The sequence below is a fragment of the Episyrphus balteatus genome, chromosome 1 (assembly GCF_945859705.1).
Source record: "Episyrphus balteatus chromosome 1, idEpiBalt1.1, whole genome shotgun sequence".
In the NCBI taxonomy this organism is placed as follows: domain Eukaryota; kingdom Metazoa; phylum Arthropoda; class Insecta; order Diptera; family Syrphidae; genus Episyrphus; species Episyrphus balteatus.
The window spans coordinates 105731972-105754503 of NC_079134.1; the positions used below are offsets into that span (position 1 = coordinate 105731972).

The 22532-nt window shown below is 25.8% G+C and overlaps 1 protein-coding gene across 7 annotated transcripts in view; it reads right to left on the reverse strand.

Annotated features, from left to right (window-relative positions):
* LOC129906451 (probable phospholipid-transporting ATPase IA) overlaps positions 1-22532 on the reverse strand; it is a 371220-nt gene that overhangs the window by 125978 nt on the left and 222710 nt on the right. For all 7 annotated transcript variants that reach the window (XM_055982238.1, XM_055982234.1, XM_055982236.1 and 4 more), the window contains 2 exons: positions 6205-6458; positions 6047-6145 (listed from right to left, as the gene is read on the reverse strand). In XM_055982238.1, the coding sequence (XP_055838213.1) occupies positions 6047-6145; positions 6205-6458 (353 nt within the window). The remainder of the gene's footprint in view (positions 1-6046; positions 6146-6204; positions 6459-22532) is intronic.

The window sequence follows — 22532 nt, forward strand, 5'->3', positions numbered from 1 at the left end:
GTGTCAACCGTTGAATGTTGGAGTCAAAAGGACTTAATGCATGTGAATTTGTTGTATTCGACCTTCCCTTTTCATTTAATCTGTTGCTTATACATTTTGCTGCCAAAAAAGCAATTTAAATTTAAGATACTTTACGCTCTAAACTAATTCTTCTAATGCGAGATTTTGATATAGCAAGAATTTAATGAACTTGCGAGATTTTTTCTAAAATGCGAGATTTTAATATGCAGAATTTTGAAAGTGCGAGATTTTGTTATGTGAGATGTTAAAAATGCGAAATTTTGCTTTGAGTGATTTTTGCAAAAATGCGAGATTTTGTTATAAGAGATTTTAGTTTGCGATCAATCGTACCGCTCCCCTCTAAACTAATTCTTCTGATGCGAGATTTTGATATAGCAAGAATTTAATGAACTTGCGAGATTTTTTCTAAAATGCGAGATTTTAATATGCAGAATTTTGAAAGTGCGAGATTTTGTTATGTGAGATGTTAGAAATGCTTTGCGTGATTTTTGCAAAAACGCGAGATTTTGTTATAAGAGATTTTAGTTTGCGATCAATCCTACCGCTCCCTTCAAAAACCCTTTAAAATCATTCTTAAACACAATTGCAAAAACTTTTATAGAATTAAATAGTGAGAAAATAAGTCTTAGTTAATAAAAAACAAATAAAAACAATAATGTACTGCTGTGTAAAATTGTGCAAAAGATATTTTTATAACCATTCAGAGACCCTTTCCTTTCACATGTGAATACGCTTTATTTGCACCATAAATGTATGTAAAGTGAATTATTCATATAAATAGATTATCGTAGAATAATTTATAACTGTTTTATGTTTTTTGTATAAAGCCTATGGATGGTTAAAATTTGTTTCTTCACAAAAATTCTCTTGCTCGCTAACGCTAGCAATTTATATCAACCAACTTATTCGCTCTTTGTACCAATTTAAACTAGACATGCCGCTGAATATTCGGCCATTTTTCAATTCGTTTACGGTAAGCAGAACTATTTTAAACTTTTAACTACGAATACTTGAAAAGGATATTGACAAGTTTTTCGCTTTGACACAGTTCTAATGACCATTTGCTTTAGCACTATTAAGAATCGACTGCAGTTACATTTAGTTGATACAAAGTATTGTGATTCTTAAAAAAATTTTGTTTGGTCTGAGCTAACCCCCCCCCCCGAAATGAAATATTAGCTACGGCTATGCGCATCCCTATAGACATCACACCGATTGAGACACCGACACAAAATATCTAAATCTTTTGATTTTACTAGCTCCGTGACTGACACCGAAAATCGGTGTCCAATCCAGCGAGCGCACATAGGAGTATTTGCAGTAAACACCTGGTCATAAGTCGATTTTCTGAAAATCAAAAATGAAATCAAAAATGTTGGCAAAGTGGGTGCAAAATAAACATGTGTCAATTTTTTGTTTTTCGATCGTGTCTTGTTAAAAATGAGTTCAAAGTTAACTGTTACATTTACCTCCTTTTTAATTGAATGCGAAGTATTTTGGTAAGGTTATTGCGGTATATGCGATATCGAAGTGTTGTGATAGAAATCTAAAAAAATTTTAATGGAGAATTCTTCTTCAGTTATTTATTAACGATATAAATAAAGTTTTGGAAATGTTAGATGGTGTTTTCTATTTTAATTTTGGCTTAGAACTAGTGTCTTAAAACTTGATATTTTTGTTAAGTTATTATTTGAACTTTAATGATTTTGTTTTAGTATACCCCGTTATTCAGTGTGCAATTTGTTGTGTTTGTGTTCTGTCTATATCTACTGTGTTTACCTTTGCGAAATAATAGGTCTGTTTGGGTACTGCCTAAAACAGAAATATTTTTACTTTTTTCAACTTTTTTAACCCAATTCCTGTTTGGGTACTCTTAAATTGAGCATTTTTTCACAAAAAAGATGGCCGCGAGAGAGAAAATAATTTCCCCTTCTTGTGATTTTCTGCCCAAAAAATTTCGTCGGACAAAAATCTGAAATCTGTCAAAAGGTATTGCTTTCTCTGTTTTACATATTCGGTCTTGTCGCACAACATAAACAAAACAAGCTATAAACATGGCGGTGTGGTTTTTTCTTGTTTTTTAATTTTAATTTATTGCGTTTTAGTGGCTTTGTGATCAAAATATATTATAATATTCGAAGTAAAAATTATAAAAAAAGTGTTTTGATGTTTTTTGTTTCTTTATTATTTTTTTTTTCAATTGGTGTTGTTTAGATTTTTTGATGAAAAAAAAAGAAACAAACTAAAAACAGCGGTGTGGATTTGTTTGTGTTTTTATTTTAATTTATTAAGTTTTAGTGGTTAAATGCTTAAAATATATTAATATTTGAAGAAAAAATTATAAAAAATTGTTTGAAAAAAAAATGTTTTGATACTTTTCGTTTGTTTATTTTTTTTTTCTTTGTTTACTTTTTTGGAAGCAGAAAAGTTTGAACAAAAAGCGTTTGGGTACTTTTGGACAATTTTTCTTTCTCTGAGAGGATTTCATCCCCACTCCTCAAAATTTGACAGGTTTCATATTTTTGTACAAAAAGAACCCAAACAGACCTAATATTTCACTTAAAATTAAATCGGGAAAAAATACAAAAGAAATCTGTGAAAAATATAAAGTAGCTACATAATAGTTACATAATTGGATTAAATATTTAAGCGAGGATAAGTTTTTGTTAGTACTGGGTAGGTATATTTGTATAAGAAACTTTTTTCTTATATCCGTATAAGAAACACTCGGTTATAAGAAACAAATATTGTGCAAGTTTTTAGTTTCTTAAAAGCTATGGAATTGATATACAATGGCCCGACGCAACAAAATCTCGTGTAAACTGGCTCAGAAAAATATGGTTCTCAGTATTCTTCAATGGAATATAAAAGGTTTGCAAAACAACTATGACGATCGTAAAAGCAGAAACACAATCATGCTTTGAGGTCGATTTTGACAACTGCCAAAAGTTCAACCATACGAAATCTGTATAACCTCCCACAATGACGCTTTTTCTACGTACGCTTTTTTGACAAACGTAAGGAAACGTAAGAAAGCGAGCAAAAGTTCAACCAGACTGAACTTTTGCTTGCTTTCTGACATTTATCAGACATAGTTACAGTCACCCACATAATTATTGCGCCAAATGTGAATAAAAAAAATAAATTACCTATTGCAAAACTAGGTGTTTTTTTAATTTCCCTATATAGATTTTGCACAAAAAAACGACATCGAGATATTTGAAATCAAAACAATTTAAGTATTAAAAACAAAAATTATTTAATGATGTTGTAGACTGAGTTTTATTGTTAAATACAATTTATTTTGATTGGTTTTGTTTTTATAACTATAGGATTAAAGAATAAACAAATTTCTATGCATTTTGTAAACACATTAATATCCTTCTTCATTTTTCCACATTTAAATCAAGATAAAGACTTGGCCCAAAAATTTTGTGAGTGACTGTGTTTTTTTTTTATTTATATATATTTATATATATTTATATACAGTAGATTTTATATTTCAATCAGCTGTTCGAAGTCAAAGTGACAGAAGGGCTCTTTGAGGATTTCTCAACGTAACGTGATGACGCGTCTGGCAAAGCGTGATTGTGTTTCTGCTTTAATATTTTTATTTAAGAGCAGAACCCTAAAATAATTTCACTAAGTATGTTCAACGAGGATTTTGCTAGATCAGAACAGGACAGCACAACACAGTTTCGTGAAAACAGTCATTTAAACGTCAGTTTGTCAAAATAAACAAAAAAACAAACAAATTGTAAATTATATGAATTTTTCTTTATCGTTTCTCGTTTATTTTTTCTTTTTTTTTTTTGTAATTTTACTGTGAAAAATATAATTAAAAATTATTTATTAGTTATAAAAACCACGAACACCCGAGAAATATTCGCACAATTAAATCAAAACAAAAACAAAAAATGACAGCTCACGAATCTGTTCTAACCTGATCTGACTCAAAAGCAAGAACAGAAAATCCTGTTCTAAACTGTTCTAGATTTGTCAATGAACAGCAAACTAGTACAGTTCAGCACAGAAAAAAACTCAATGAACAACAAAAAAATGTACTTTTTTGCCTAGAACAGTCCAGCACTGCGTCGGTGAATACAACTACTACAAGAAACCCATTGTCTATTCGGTTCCAACCCAATTGTCCCAATAAACTATTTATTAGTTTATTTATATTATATTATTTTATATTAGGTTATTTTAAAAACTTAGCCATAAAAAGAACGATGAATAATTTAACGCACTGTCATCGAATACACATATTTCAAGTTTTTTATATTAACGTTGCGTTGTCATTAAACATGTAATTTGTTGTTTACACATTTGCAGAAATATATTTTTCAACAAATTACCTAGAATTTTTTAAGGTGAGTAGCATTTTATTAAACTTTTTATAAATTAAAACAAATATTTTTTATTCAAATGTTTGAAGAAGCATTGATTGAAGCCATCAAAGACCATCCATGTATTATACATATTAGGGCGTTCGTTATTTAGGTTTTTTTTCGAGAATCAAGTTCGTAAGTGGAAAAACTGTTTCTTAATAATAAAAAGAAATCCACCAATTTTTTCAGATTTTTATTTTGACGCTAGATGGCACCCCAAGTTAAAGTTTCTTCTCATTTGAAATAGGTGTTTGTTGAGGTATAGCCAAAATGTAAAAATGTTTGATGAGGTTCTATTCTATATTAAACACCCTTTTCAAAAAGGTATAAACCATTTTTCTAGGACTAGGGGTTTAGTCAGGACAAGTATGTCTTTTTGTTTTGAAAAATAAAATAATACCCAAAAAAGACATGCATGTCCTGACTAAACCCCTAGTCCTAGAAAAATTGTTTATACCATTATAAAGGTAGTTTAATATAGAATAGTCCCTCATCAAAAATTTTTACAATAATTATTAAGCTATATCTACAAAAATGGCCTAATAAGACAACATTGGTATACCTATTTCAAATGAGAAAAAACTTTAACCCTCTAGCGTCAAAATAAAAATCTGAAAAAATTAGGGGATTTTTTTTATTATTTAAAAATAGTTTTTCCACTTAGGAACTTGATTCCAAAATAACGCATGGATTGCAGTGGCGGCTGCTGTTGACATCGAAGCCGAAGGTAAGGCCGTGTGTGAATTGGGTTAAATATTTAACCTCTGATAAATTTTTGACACTATTGAGGCGAATAAACAAATTTTCCGCTGTCAAAACTTTTATGGACTCGGGCTCTTTAAAGGTTAAATTTTTCATAGAAGGATAAGCTATTTTTTTTAATAAATAATCAAAAACTGAAAATAAAGAATGGAAATTGAGAACGAAATAAAACATTATGAGTGTATATCAAGGGAAAAATAATATTCTTTGATATATTTCACTTAAATGATAATGAAAAAAATGCATGAGAATCAAAAATAAAATTCACAGAACAACTTGTGTTGGAAATTTGTGTATTGTAAAGATTTATAAAAGTTTTTAGCACCATTGATTCTTTTGTTTTGTAGCTTACAAATTATTTAGTCAAGTCTAAAATTTATCCCAATTCAGACAATTTACAGCTGAAATTTTTTTTATTTACCTCAATAGTATAAAAAATTTAACAGATGTTAAATATTAAACCTAGTTCATACACGGCCTAAATATAAGATTTTTAACGAAATTCACAAAATAAGAATTTAAATATATACATAAATTTTCAAATCAAAAATCAGCTGATGAAACTTAAGCTCTAAGGTGTTCGATGTAAAATGAAAACCCGAGTAACTCTGATTTTTTTGACAGTTGATTGACATGACTCAGAGTGCCCTGGAGCAGGCAACAACGACCAGACCTAATGTTTACAATAAATGACAAACACCATATTTTAGAAAATTTGAAGTTATTCAAATAAAATTTCAACTTGCAACTTTCAACAACGATACAAAAATGAATGTATGAAAATGATAGGTTAAATAACAACTTGGACCACAATTTAGTATAATTAAACACAAAAACCTTCACTCAAAATAATAATAATTAGGTTTACTCACGATGATCTTGATTCTCGCATAACATGTCCAGGGTCACGTTGTTTGATTTCTGATTCTCTAACCGCTTCTGTTAGTGACTTAAAAACTGTGTTATGAACTCTGAAAAATATAATGAAATAGTCATTAATCTCATATGTTTTGGGATTAACGAAACATACAGTTTGAAAACAACATCGACCAGCAATGTTGCAACTGGTATCATGAATAATCCCATCCAAAAGACTGGTGAAGAAAGCAATATTCTATCCATTCCACGGAAAACAGCAGCAAACGGCACAGTAGGCCAAATATTACTATAGGCAACAATGAAAATAAACCACAAAATAATTGATCCCCAAATAGAACAGTGTGTTAGCCATGTCCAAGAATTCGTCGATAGTCCAGCTTTAAGGCACACAGTTGTCACAACGTACTAAATTAAAATTTATTGATATTAATATGATAATAAAGATGTATGCAATATTAATAAAAAGTTTAAAAAGATGATTGATTTCTCTGCAATTTTCATTAAGGTACTTTTTCTTTTAAAATTGAAAATAAAAAAGTTATATCTGAAATTATAGTCCAGTAATTTTAAGTTTTATCTGCGGAAAAATTCCTACTGGGCTGAATTTTGGTATACAGCTTAATGACGGCTTTGTTATAAAGATGTGAAAAATCAACATTGATGTCGTGTCCGCGTTAAGAGTTATAGGGGTCAAAAGGTCACGAAAAGTTTTTCGCAAATATCTCGCGACCTATTGATCGGAGGTCATCAGAGGTTATATAAAAATTGATGGTCGTGAAATTATCTACAACATATGCCCAGCACATTTTTCTGAAAGATGAACCGTTTCGCGAGTAGAGCGCTAAGAAGGTGACTAGATTGCACTCACATACGAAAAAATACATATTTTTGGTTTATTTTGCTCGATTTTTGAGGTTTTTATCGAAGTAGCTTAAATTTTTTTAGTTTTATTAACTTATCTTATTTCGTAAATACGGATTAACTAAAAAAAATAAAAATGTACACATTGGGATAAAAAATATTATGCAAAAGGGGAACCACGTTTTTTGGAAATGTTGTATATTTTCCTTTTTTGTACAATAAGTGCCTTCATTATTAAGAACACACTTTTTAAACATGGTTCAACTTTAGTTTTGAGCTTGTTATCAAATTTTCCAAACATGAATTCCATAGAAAATGTCGTTTGGAGCTTCTCAAGAGAAAAGTTGCAGAATACCTTATAACAGTACAAAATTAGCTGCTGAAATAGCTTAATGGTAATTTAAGGTTTATACCAAGCTCAAAACTAAAATTGAACCATGTTTAAAAAGTGTGTTCTTAATAATGAAGGCACTTATTGTACAAAAAAGGGAAATATACAACATTTCCAAAAAACGTGGTTCCCCTTTTGCATAATATTTTTTATCCCAATGTGTACATTTTTATTTTTTTTAGTTAATCCGTATTTACGAAATAAGATAAGTTAATAAAACTAAAAAAATTTAAGCTACTTCGATAAAAACCTCAAAAATCGAGCAAAATAAACCAAAAATATGTATTTTTTCGTATGTGAGTGCAATCTAGTCACCTTCTTAGCGCTCTACTCGCGAAACGGTTCATCTTACAGAAAAATGTGCTGGGCATATGTTGTTTCACGACCATCAATTTTTATATAACCTCTGATGACCTCCGATCAATAGGTCGCGAGATATTTGCGAAAAACTTTTCGTGACCTTTTGACCCCTATAACTCTTAACGCGGACACGATATTAATGTCGATTTTTCACACCTTCATAACAAAGCCGTCATTAAGCTGTATACCAAAATTCAGCCCAGTAGGAATTTTTCCGCAGATTGGGCTTAAAAATGACTAAAATTACTGGGCTACTAGACGAACATAAACATATGCTTATTTTCCAAATTCTACTTATACAGGGTGATTCAGGAGAAATGTGCCAAAAACCTAGAGAGTGTATTATTTTTTGTTTTTAAGATCCTTGTTGACCGCAAAATAGAAATAAAATTAAAACAATAATAAAATATACAGTTTTAGATAACTAGCTTTGAGCGAATTGTCAGCACACAGTAGCAAATTATTAGGGAACCCGGCCGAACAGCTCTGATTTTGACCATTTTTTTTTTTTCAAGGTAATTAAAAATACTTTAAGTCTATAGATTAAAAATTGCCGATGTTGCCGTATTGTTTTTTTTTTAAATTTAAATTAATTTTTTTAAGAACAAAACCATTCTTTTGCTTAAATTTCATGAAACAAATGATAGCAAAAGAGTCTCTAGGTAATTTAAGGAAAAAAGTATAAGGGAGTAAGGGACAATCTTCCATCGTTTAAGAGATAAATTCAATTTTCTCACAATCTGACTTCAAACACAAAAAAAAATATTTTGAAAACAACGGCAACACCCACAACCACAATATTTTAAAATACATTTTTAAAAAGCCAGAAGCTCATTCTTATTTCTTAAATTTAAATCCACTAAATTTAAATAAGAGTTTTTGAAAAAATGGTCCTCAAACTCTGAATTTACAAAAAAAAATGTTATTAAAAAAATTTAAATGACTTTTTTCCAAATTTTTTTTAATAAAATATGAATTTATTTAAAAAAAATTTTGGCCATAAATATTATCAGTTGAATTCCGAAGAGGAAAAGGTAATATATATTACAGTTTTGAAAAAAAAAAATTAAAAATTATTTCAATTTCAATTTTTGCATTGAAATAATTGATTTTCGCGGAGACTTTGGTAAATGAGAACTTTAAATTTTTGCTATTTAACTTTCAACAGTAAGAGTTATTAAATGAATAAAAAATAATTTTATATTTAGATGTTGAACTTTAATAAAAAAATAAGTTAAATTTTTTTTCAAAACTTCTATTAAAAAAAGTTCTTCGAAAATGAAATACTTTTAAATTTTTTTCATAAACCGTAATACATATTGACAATTCCTTTTATAATTTCAAATCATAATAAATGTGACCAAAAATATTTGAAAAAAAATGTATTTTATATTACGAAAAAGTTTTAAAAACGACATGTTAAAATTTTGTTTAATAATTCTTTTTTTTTTTTTTTTTCAAAATCTCAGTTTAGTTACCATTCTTTCAAAAGCCATGATAACTCGATACCCATGATAACTCGATCACCACCACCAAAATCGAGTGCATCCGGGCAAAAGAGTCCGCCCAAACCGCCAGAGTGTGCAAAAGAAGACTCAGAGAAAGTAGAAAGTCTTGTAAAAGACAATAAAGATCTTCGTCAAAGGCTCGACGAAACATTGCAACTCTATCAAGAGTTGAAAGAAGAAATAAAATTTCTAAGAAATGAAAATGAAGCCCTAAAGAAAGCACAGCAAGAAATCGATCTTCTTCGCAAAGAAAATGATATGTTGAAAAAAAAACTAAAACAGATATAGAATCAAAAGAAACTCCACAGCAAGTGGATTTTCAAGAGTATAAAACATAGGAAGAAGAGCTAGAACGTGAAACGAAAAGATTCTCAAAAAGACGTACTAAAAAACGCAAAGCTTTGTCCTTACCAGAGGATGCATCCTCTTCCGAAACGGAAGAAGCGAATGTAGAAGTAAATAAACAAAATGATAAAAATAACAAAGAAAAACCTGTTAAAATAAGGCCACCGCCACCGATTAATGTTGTCGGAGTTGCGGAGTTCAATAAATTACAAACTATTTTAAAGGCGTTACCACCGACGAATTTTAAAGTTATCTCGCTTAATAAAAACAAGTGGCAAGTTTGTGTAAAAGACTCCGATAACTATCGTCTCCTTTCGCAAAGACTAAACGAAGAAAAAGTAGAGTGGTACACATACGAAAACAAATCGGAAAGACCTCTACGCGTCGCACAGTGGCCCATTTTGACTTTTTTGCTTGCAAAATTAATATCTTCTAAACAAATAATGATATCGCCACAATTTTTTTTTATCTTGATGGAAATTTCCAAGGCTATGAAACACACTTTACAGAGTGTTTCAGAATTTGGTGTTAAAGTAAGAAGTTTTAGATAAGGTTGTAAACATAATGGTATTTTGATATACAATCGTCAAAAATCAATTTCTGAAGTAATCTGAGTTAAGTGACAAAGTGGGGAAAAAGGAAAGTACCAATTCGAGTGAAACAGTGGGGAGAAAAGTATTTTTGTTTGTTTTTGATTTTTATGCAATTTTTTTATTTTTCTTTATAGAAGAGTACATTAATAATGTACTTCAGTGATATATTACAAGTCAAACAGTGGAAAAAGATAAGAGTAACAAATTAACATATAAAAAACACTAGATTTCTTTAAAACTATCATCTAAGTCCGGGGTAATTTGTAATAAACTCATCATTTCTGGAGAGTATTGTTCTTTCAGATCTTTTTGGTTTCTTACATGTCTTAAGGAAGAAATAAGTGTATCCGATGAGGTTGCAAGCATGTTAAAAAGGTCTTCATTCTGCCGAATCCTTGAAACTTTGCACGTATTTTGATATCTGTACAATTATTTACCATTTTCCGCGATGAAACACGAAGAAAATTTGTTATTTTTCAATTTATAATATTTTTAAATGACATTTTATAAATTAAAACAAAAACAAATTTCCTGTTTACTGCGATTGAAATATAAAAATTAAAGGCCGACCTGACAGATTGGTGCCCATTTTTGACAAACAAATTTTGACAACGTTCGGAATATATTACCTTATTATGTGTACTGTAGACTGGGCCAAAAAAAAAAATATTTTTTTTTTGAAAGTTACTTCGAAAATCTTGTTCAGGATGATGAAAAAAAAAATTTGGTGAAAATTTGAGCCGTTAAAAAAAATTTTAAGAGGTCTATCATCGGTGTTTTTTATTTTTATACATGATATGATGTTTTACAACAGAACTGCTAGACGATCAAAGTAAAAAAAATTTCTGTTCATTTTTTCTTATATATAATTAAATTTTATACAAAAAAGATCTAATTGAAAATTTTCGTCAGACGAGCCGTATTCGAGTAATTAAGCTTTTTAAATCGAAGTGTTTTTTCAATTTGACTGTTTCACTTTGGAATTTTGTGATGAGCAAATAAGTGAATAGAAAAATAAAACCACGACAGATTCTTATAGGAAATTTAGGTCCATTTTCTTCACTCGGAGTTGAACATAACTTGAGAATTTTTAATATAAAAATTCTCAAGTTTTGTTCAACTCCGAGTGAAGAAAATGGACCTTAATTCTCTACAAAAAAGGTCTCCTAGTAATTTTCCCTAAATTGAGTTATAAAGAAGTTATTCACGATTTAAATCGAGAAAAAAACTAAAAAATCAATTTTCAATTTCAAAATTTTCTAATTCACTGAAAATCCAATATTTTCAAATTAGCAAGATGTTTTCTTGTAGGGACTTAAACGTTCTATAAAAAGTTCCCTGGCAGCAAATTAATTGCTTTAACCGTTAAGAAGATATTTGTATCAAAACCAATGCCCACTGATTTCAATAGTTTTCTTATGACAAGTATGCATTGCGATTTGAATACGATTATCTTCTAAACGGTTAAAGCAATTAAGCTGCCAGGGAACTTTTTATAGAACGTTTAAGTCCCTACAAGAAAACTTCTTGCTAATTTGAAAATATTGGATTTTCAGTGAATTAGAAAATTTTGAAATTGAAAATTGATTTTTTAATTTTTTTCTCGATTTAAATCGTGAATAACTTCTTTAGAACTCAATTTAGGGAAAATTACTAGGAGACCTTTTTTGTAGAGAATTAAATTTCCTATAAGAATCTGTCGTGGCTTTATTTTTCTATTCACTTATTTGCTCATCACAAAATTCCAAAGTGAAACAGTCAAATTGAAAAAACACTTCGATTTAAAAAGCTTAATTACTCGAATACTGCTCGTCTGACGAAAATTTTCAATTGGATCTTTTTTGTAGGAAATTTAATTTTATATAAGAAAAAATAAACAGAAATTTTTTTTATTTTGATCGGCTAGCAGTTCTGTTGTAACACATCATATCATGTATAAAAATAAAAAACACCGATGATAGACCTCTTAAAATTATTTTTAACGGCTCAAATTTTCACCAATTTTTTTTTTCATCATCCTGAACAAGATTTTCGAAGTAACTTTCAAAAAACAAATATTTTTTTTTTGGCCCAGTCTAGTGTACTGTGTATTAAAATATTAGAAAATTCTTAAATCCTGTAAAAAGCACTTATCAAATAAAGTACCTGAATGGAATATAATGATATCTACCCAAAAACAAATGCATAATTAATAAAAAGTTTTTTATAAGAGGTTTAAGAGAAATTAGCTATAAAACCCTTTCAAAAAAATTAGGTAGTAAATATACATAAAAAATGTTTTTTCCTTTTAAATAAAAAAATCATGTTATTGAAATCCACCACACACAAAACAAAGAACTCTAATTTTCCAAGATTTTATTTTCACACATGAAAAAAAATGTCGAAAAAATGACTGACCTTATCAAATCAAATCGCTCTAGCTCAGTTGTATGCAAAATGACGCAGCTGAGCTTTTGGATTTTTACTAAGAAATATATAAGGATTTTGAATCAGCTGAGCTTGGTTTGATTACGTAGGAATTTTTTTTTCTATGCAATTTGAAGTCGAAAAAGTGTGCAAAAAATAGTGTTTCAAAAAACATTAAATTAAACAATTAAAAAATAATTTTTTTATTTTTTTGACGTGATAACGTCTTATAAATCGATGAACCATGGCAGCCACCACAAAAAAGTGACGTCATTTTCTAACGTTACACTCTCGCACTTTCGCAGTGCGGCAAAAAATTTCAATTCAAAATTAAAAATAAACTATTAGAGATACAAAAATCTTCTATAGCTTATTTGAAAGATAATAACCTAAAACTTAATCCAAATGAAGGATTTTTAAAAATTCCGTCATTTAATAGGGTAAACAGGGGTAAAACGGAAAGATGAAATTTGGGCTAAAATCTAAACGCGAAGTCATAGAGAATTGATTTTTTTCTTTAGATAGCTGCATTTAATAAAAAATTCTAAAAAATTTTGAAACTAAGCTATAACGTTTTGTTTGAACGTTGTACACGTGCTAGGGATATGACAAAATGATGATTTTGGGTAAAGGAAATTTTTTTTTGACAATTCTAAAGATGCCAGGTAAAAGATGAGCAAAAAAAATTAGGCGTCTGATACGGATTTTTTTCCAACACTCTGCGTTTCGAAATATGAATTTTTGAAAAACACCTTGTTTTTTAGGGGTATTTTTGGGTAATTTTTGATTTTTAGCTTTTTTTTGGAGCGTTCAAAAAATCTCAAACTTATAGGACATGTAGGTTTATGCATACTTGTGCAAAAACTTGGAATCGTTTAGTGAGTTTTGACTGAATAACGGAAGAAACAAGTTGTTAAAAATCATATATTCATATTTTTTTTTTTACTTTTTTTGATGAAAATGATTGTTTCCATAAATTATTTTTAAACTTTTTGAGCATTGTAAAAATTTAAAAATGGTTTTATTCTTAAGAAGAAATACTTGGCTTTTAAATCGCATAATTTTTTTGTAAGCTTTTAAAATAAAAAAATTAATACATAGGTATAATGAGAAAATAAAAAAGGTATTTTTTTTTAGCTTTTTCTTGTAAATTATGATTGTTTGAAATAAGTAAACGCTTCAATTGACTCATTTCAAACAAAAGCACACAACCTGTTTTCTGACGATGTTATCACGTAAAATCATCGTCCAGTGATCGAAAAAGTTTTTCATTATAGACCCACCTGAAAAATGAATATTGCAAGCACTTTTGCCTAAATGGGCCACTGTGCGTCGGTCGTGGCGAGGGGCTTACACTCCTCATGCCAAAAAAATGATGTCATCAGTGATCTTAAAGAACAAAATTATAAGATTTTAAATGCTGAAAACATCGTCAAGAAGGAAAAACAACAAAAAGACAAAGAAACAGTCGTGGTACAACGTGGCCTCTCACTATTTATACTCACGTTTGATAAAACAGAAAAACTAGAGGAAATCTACAAAATTAAAACAATACTTAACCTCGTTGTTAAGATCGAACCTCTAAGAAACCGTACTAAGCAAGTACCTCAGTGTAAACGCTGTCAAGGTTTCAACCATACGCAAACCTATTGCAAAAAAGAACTTAGGTGCGCGGGAAAACATTTAACTGCAGACTGTAAGAAGTCCAGCGAAGTGCATTAATTGCAATGGAAGTCACCCGGCAAGCTATAGAGGCTGTAAAGTAGCCAAAGAGCTACAGAAACGCCGAGAAAAAACTCACGCACAAAGAAAACCAACGAAGCAAACAGAAAAACCAATTTCGAAGACACCTAAAAGGGCAAATACATTAGACCCAGTACCGGCAAAGAGAATGCAACGCCATCAACATCAAAGATGTCTTCAGAAAAAAGTAGTGTAAACTCATACGCCGAAGCGGCAGCTACATCCTGAACCTGACGCAATTTCTCACTGCCTGGCTTTAATTTTGTCAAAATTTGAGGATCAGGTCAAGTTTAACCCTTTTTCGGCACAAGGGTGCGAATTTGGCAAGACAAAAATAAAAAATAAGGATTTTTCAAAAAAGTGGTCACAAAAAAGTCCCTTTATAACGGTAAAAATAGTTTTTTTGGAATTGTAAATACAATATTCAAATTCCTCGGAAAATTCTACATCAATTCCATGCATGATTCTCTTTAAAATATTGAGACCGAAAAAAGTTCTATCGACATGAAAAAGTACAAACCAAATTCGCACCCGTGTGCATATCACGTCACAAAAAAGAGGTGTGTCTACAGAGGGTTAATAATAGAATATGTGATAGGCTAGCTAAAATTGAAGATTTTAAAACATGATGGAAAACCTTAAAATTATTACGTGGAATGCCAATGGATTATGGCAGAGACTTGGAGAACTAGAAATGGTTATACGGGAACAAGATATTGACATTTGTTTGATATCAGAAACCCATGTTAAAAAGGAATCAAATTTCAATATAAGGTTTTCTAGATTACCACGCAATTCATCCGTCAAACAAAGCAAGAGGCGGAGCATCATTATATATAAAAGATTGTATTGTATTAAACACTCGATAGGTCTTAAGCTTGAGCTTGAATCGATACAACTTATAAGTGTGCAAGTTGAAACTAAGCATAATATCTCATCTACATACTGCCTCCGCGGTACAAAATTGATAAAAATGAATTTTCAAACTTGCTAAAACTACTTAGTCCAACTTTTATTATCGGCGGCGACTTAAATGCAAAGCATACGTTTTGGGGTTCTAGATGCATATCTCAAAAAGGCCGAGCGTTATACGAAGCCGGTATGGAAAATAATTGCGACTTCCATTCTACTGGAAAACCAACTTATTGGCCGGCAGATACCTCGAAAATACCTGGTCCGATTGATTTCTTTATAGTCAGAGGAATACCGTCAAATCGAATTAAAATAACGGAATGCTTTGATCTTTTCTCTGACCACTCTCCCGTTATTCTCACTATGAGCGAAAGTCTTGTTAAAGTTGAAATACCACCTACTAGGCCAGGAATGGCGAACCTTTGGCGTGCCATACAGTTTCGATCTAGCTTTTTAGTGATTACTAGAAACAAAAATAAATAATTTGAAACTACGCAGCATTTTATTTGTAAACGTAAAAATTCATTTATTTGAAATGCAAGCTGAACTGGATTAATTTGAAAACATGTTTCTAAGAGTATCCTTAATGTTATTAATTTCGAAAAATAAGACCTCACACGCTCACACTGTAGGAAAAAAAATTATTGTCAAGATAGCAAACGCCAACACTTTCTTTCAAGCAGCTATATGTATCGGGAATTGATCCATTAATTTAGATGTGATTGCATTCTTCGTCGTTTTGAAGAATTTTTTAGTCCATATCGAGCTAGATTGAAATTCGTTCAGCTGCATTTCAATGTCTTCAATTTTCACCAATCAAATTTTTACAAGCTAAATTTATCAAAGGATTATCAGACGTGCGGTTAACTATGGTAGTTCCTTCTATACAAAAAAATTACAATTTGTAACTATTTGAGAGCTGAACATCGTTCCAAAAAAAAAGTCATGGAATGTCGTTGGTGGCGTGTCGGAAATATTTCATGGCGTGCCATTGGTTCGCTATCCCTGACCTAGGCTAACAAACGGTAAAACTAATTGGGAAGGCTTTAAGAAAGATATTGAGGATAATGTTGAATTAAGGGTATTACTACAGACACTTCTTGAGCTTGAGAAAGCGGTAGATAATTTTGTGCATGTTGTTCAAAAAGCCGCATGGAACAATACCCCTTACTAAAGAGAAATTTCAGGGTACAAAGACGCTAAATATCCCTAAAAGATAAAAGACATACTCAAAAAATTTGACGGCAGGTAAAGAATCTAACTACTCTCTATGGAAAGCGAAAAAAACCAAAGCTTCCAGCACCTCCGATAATGAAAGACCAAAATGAATGGGCAAGAAGCGACAAAGAGAAAGCAAACGTTTTTGCTGATTATCTAGAGGAAACATTCAAACCATTCAATGGCCAAGCATTGAATGACAGTATAAATATGAATATAAAAAAGCACCAGGATACGACTTAATTACTGCGGAAATTCTTAAAATTCTTCCACGGAAAGGTTTAATAAACCTACTTTATATGTATTAAGAATGCCACTCTTAGGTTAGAATATATTCCAAACCAATTGAAAGTCGTAGAAGTAATAATGTTATTGAAACCTGGAAAACCACATTTTTGGGGATAGTACGACAACTAAGGCGGTGAAATTAGTAACAAATTCTTGTAGAGGAGTCAAATACAAGAAGACCGCCCCGAGTGTCACCCATTTGGGGGTGAAACCCGAAAGCTACCAAGGAGTAATGCGCTTTATATATCGGCGAATAATAGAACGCATTTCAGTTTTGGGCAGCTCCAGTTAAAAAATAACATTATCGTTTCGAACTGCACGTTTTGTATCGGTCATAATTGAATCGTCAGTTGTAAGAACAAGAACGGAATAAGTCCAACGTTTTTAAACCGTTATACCTGTCTAACAGAAACCGATAGAAATAAAATTTTTACCTCATTCGACTCAAACCCATGTAGGTATGCGTACTAGGCTTTATGTTATACTCGTATTTTCACTTTATTTTTAAAAGTGCAAAAACATTTTTAGACTGGTTTTAAACTTCAAACCAAGTATTCAATTTAATAACAAAAAATTGGTCAAAAAAAAAAATTTTCAAAATTTTTGGTGTTTTTTTTTATTATAAATACAAATTAAAAAAAAAATAATATATTTTTAGGTCCAAAAATTATTTTTTTGGCAATTTTTCTTAATTTAAAAAAAAAAAAAAATTAAATCTTTTGTATGGCAGTTCGAATTTTTTGCGATTCCAAAATTCGCCTATGGTAAAGAGCAAGTAAAAACTCATAGTTATATAGAATAATGGAATTTCATTTATTTTACTGTTTTACATTTAAAAAAAATTCTCCGCAGCTGTTTTATTTAGAGAACTTCGTAAAAATGTAAAGTATGGAACTGAAGGCAAACCACTGAGAGGAAGTTCAGTTGGGGTGATGCGTTATATTTTATCGGAAGATAAATTTCTTCAAATTTCAAAATGTTATTTAAAACCACCCCCAAAATCTGGAGTTAGAGGCAAAAAACGGTTTCCGGACCTTCATCCATTGAAAAAATCTAGCTTTGTCAAATTTGTACCCATTTAAATTTCTTTAAAGTTTACAGATAGACCTTTTTAACAATGTATAAGGGTCAAAATCATGGAGGTGGAAAATTTGATGTCCAGGCATTTTTTTTTATCAAAATAACTTTTATTTAAAGCTTTTTTCTCATTTACCAATTAAAATAGTAGACACGCATCTAAGAATATATTTGTTTCGGTTAGAAAAGTTTCCATTTCTTTTTTATGGAATCTAATAAACCCAAAAAAAGCGTTCCCGGACATGTCCATAACTCAAAAACTGAAAATCAAATGGCTTAAAAACACATAAAAGTCAATTATTTTTGAGTATTTCTTTTCTTAACACTACGTAGACACAATACTCTTTATAAATTAGTACATCTCTTACAAAACAATTAAATTTTGTTATTTTTTAAACATTAATAAAAGTTGTCCCAAGAAAAATGACACATCATACCAACATTTCTTAAAGTGTCAATATTTTAATCATCTAACGTACAAATGGTGCTGCAAGCAGTTTTTAAAGTTGATATTATATGGATTTATCATTCCACAACTATTTTTATGGATAAATATATAAAGTGTATGTTAGCAGCTAGTTTAAGTTTCATTTTTAAGTAGCGTACATCAATTAACCATCATTTCGTGAAAGCTTGTTTTGGGATATAGTTAGATTGAAATTTTAATTTTTTGGTGATATTAGGATCAAAAATCGGGTTTTGAGGTAAATTGAAAAATATACATTTTTGTGCTCTGTCCGTTCATAAACCGACAAATTATGGCTAAAGCGAACATTTAAGCATGAAATTTTTATCATAAAACAAAATTGATTTTTTAAGAATTCGGTCATCGAAATTTCCCACCTCCTTGATTTTGACCCATAAGAAATGTGGTTTGGTTAAACTACCTAGAATTTAAAAGCTGACAAAGTTCAAAAATTAATTTTTTTTCGTCAATTACCCAACTTCTACATAAATTTTAAGTATATGTTTTCAAAACGACATGTTGTTTTAAAAATATATTCTAAAATAATAAATAGGAAGGTATTTTTTATGAAAATCGATTTAAAATTGGTTAAGAAAAAAAAATTAACGATTTCAACCCAGATACAGAAATTCGAACGCTTAGGCACCGAACAAAAATGTTATTTTGGCACGTAGAAGGATTACTTGCAAGGCTGCCGAAATCACTACTAAGGGAGTATTTGTATACTCCCCACTCTTCAATTGTACTCCGCTCAAAAATATTACAAGATTTATTGGATTTATATTATTTAAATTTTAATTTTTGTATCTTATTCTACGCTTCCGTTAATTATTCTTAATTATCTGCATGTTTTCATTAAAAATGCTATAAATACATCCATTTCTTTTATACTGATCTATGCCATTGTCGGTGTGGTTGGTATCTGTATACTTGCAGCAAGCTAAATTAAGATGCAATAAGAAATATATTGTAAAATAAGTTTTTACTGTATGAGATAATCATCTTATTCTCAATTCACTGTACCAACAAAAATTCTTTCCTATCTTTCTATTCCTTCTAACTAGTGCCGTGCAGTTGCATTTAAAAGACCTATTATTATTATTATTATTATTATTATTATTATTATTATTATTATTATTATTATTATTATTATTATTATTATTATTATTATTATTATTATTATTATTATTATTATTATTATTATTATTATTATTATTATTATTATTATTATTATTATTATTATTATTATTATTATTATTATTATTATTATTATTATTATTATTATTATTATTATTATTATTATTATTATTATTATTATTATTATTATTATTATTATTATTATTATTATTATTATTATTATTATTATTATTATTATTATTATTATTATTATTATTATTATTATTATTATTATTATTATTATTATTATTATTATTATTATTATTATTATTATTATTATTATTATTATTATTATTATTATTATTATTATTATTATTATTATTATTATTATTATTATTATTATTATTATTATTATTATTATTATTATTATTATTATTATTATTATTATTATTATTATTATTATTATTATTATTATTATTATTATTATTATTATTATTATTATTATTATTATTATTATTATTATTATTATTATTATTATTATTATTATTATTATTATTATTATTATTATTATTATTATTATTATTATTATTATTATTATTATTATTATTATTATTATTATTATTATTATTATTATTATTATTATTATTATTATTATTATTATTATTATTATTATTATTATTATTATTATTATTATTATTATTATTATTATTATTATTATTATTATTATTATTATTATTATTATTATTATTATTATTATTATTATTATTATTATTATTATTATTATTATTATTATTATTATTATTATTATTATTATTATTATTATTATTATTATTATTATTATTATTATTATTATTATTATTATTATTATTATTATTATTATTATTATTATTATTATTATTATTATTATTATTATTATTATTATTATTATTATTATTATTATTATTATTATTATTATTATTATTATTATTATTATTATTATTATTATTATTATTATTATTATTATTATTATTATTATTATTATTATTATTATTATTATTATTATTATTATTATTATTATTATTATTATTATTATTATTATTATTATTATTATTATTATTATTATTATTATTATTATTATTATTATTATTATTATTATTATTATTATTATTATTATTATTATTATTATTATTATTATTATTATTATTATTATTATTATTATTATTATTATTATTATTATTATTATTATTATTATTATTTATTATTATTATTATTATTATATTATTATTATTATTATTATTATTATTATTATTATTATTATTATTATTATTATTATTATTATTATTATTATTATTATTATTATTATTATTATTATTATTATTATTATTATTATTATTATTATTATTATTATTATTATTATTATTATTATTATTATTATTATTATTATTATTATTATTATTATTATTATTATTATTATTATTATTATTATTATTATTATTATTATTATTATTATTATTATTATTATTATTATTATTATTATTATTATTATTATTATTATTATTATTATTATTATATTATTATTATTATTATTATTATTATTATTATTATTATTATTATTATTATTATTATTATTATTATTATTATTATTATTATTATTATTATTATTATTATTATTATTATTATTATTATTATTATTATTATTATTATTATTATTATTATTATTATTATTATTATTATTATTATTATTATTATTATTATTATTATTATTATTATTATTATTATTATTATTATTATTATTATTATTATTATTATTATTATTATTATTATTATTATTATTATTATTATTATTATTATTATTATTATTATTATTATTATTATTATTATTATTATTATTATTATTATTATTATTATTATTATTATTATTATTATTATTATTATTATTATTATTATTATTATTATTATTATTATTATTATTATTATTATTATTATTATTATTATTATTATTATTATTATTATTATTATTATTATTATTATTATTATTATTATTATTATTATTATTATTATTATTATTATTATTATTATTATTATTATTATTATTATTATTATTATTATTATTATTATTATTATTATTATTATTATTATTATTATTATTATTATTATTATTATTATTATTATTATTATTATTATTATTATTATTATTATTATTATTATTATTATTATTATTATTATTATTATTATTATTATTATTATTATTATTATTATTATTATTATTATTATTATTATTATTATTATTATTATTATTATTATTATTATTATTATTATTATTATTATTATTATTATTATTATTATTATTATTATTATTATTATTATTATTATTATTATTATTATTATTATTATTATTATTATTATTATTATTATTATTATTATTATTATTATTATTATTATTATTATTATTATTATTATTATTATTATTATTATTATTATTATTATTATTATTATTATTATTATTATTATTATTATTATTATTATTATTATTATTATTATTATTATTATTATTATTATTATTATTATTATTATTATTATTATTATTATTATTATTATTATTATTATTATTATTATTATTATTATTATTATTATTATTATTATTATTATTATTATTATTATTATTATTATTATTATTATTATTATTATTATTATTATTATTATTATTATTATTATTATTATTATTATTATTATTATTATTATTATTATTATTATTATTATTATTATTATTATTATTATTATTATTATTATTATTATTATTATTATTATTATTATTATTATTATTATTATTATTATTATTATTATTATTATTATTATTATTATTATTATTATTATTATTATTATTATTATTATTATTATTATTATTATTATTATTATTATTATTATTATTATTATTATTATTATTATTATTATTATTATTATTATTATTATTATTATTATTATTATTATTATTATTATTATTATTATTATTATTATTATTATTATTATTATTATTATTATTATTATTATTATTATTATTATTATTATTATTATTATTATTATTATTATTATTATTATTATTATTATTATTATTATTATTATTATTATTATTATTATTATTATTATTATTATTATTATTATTATTATTATTATTATTATTATTATTATTATTATTATTATTATTATTATTATTATTAT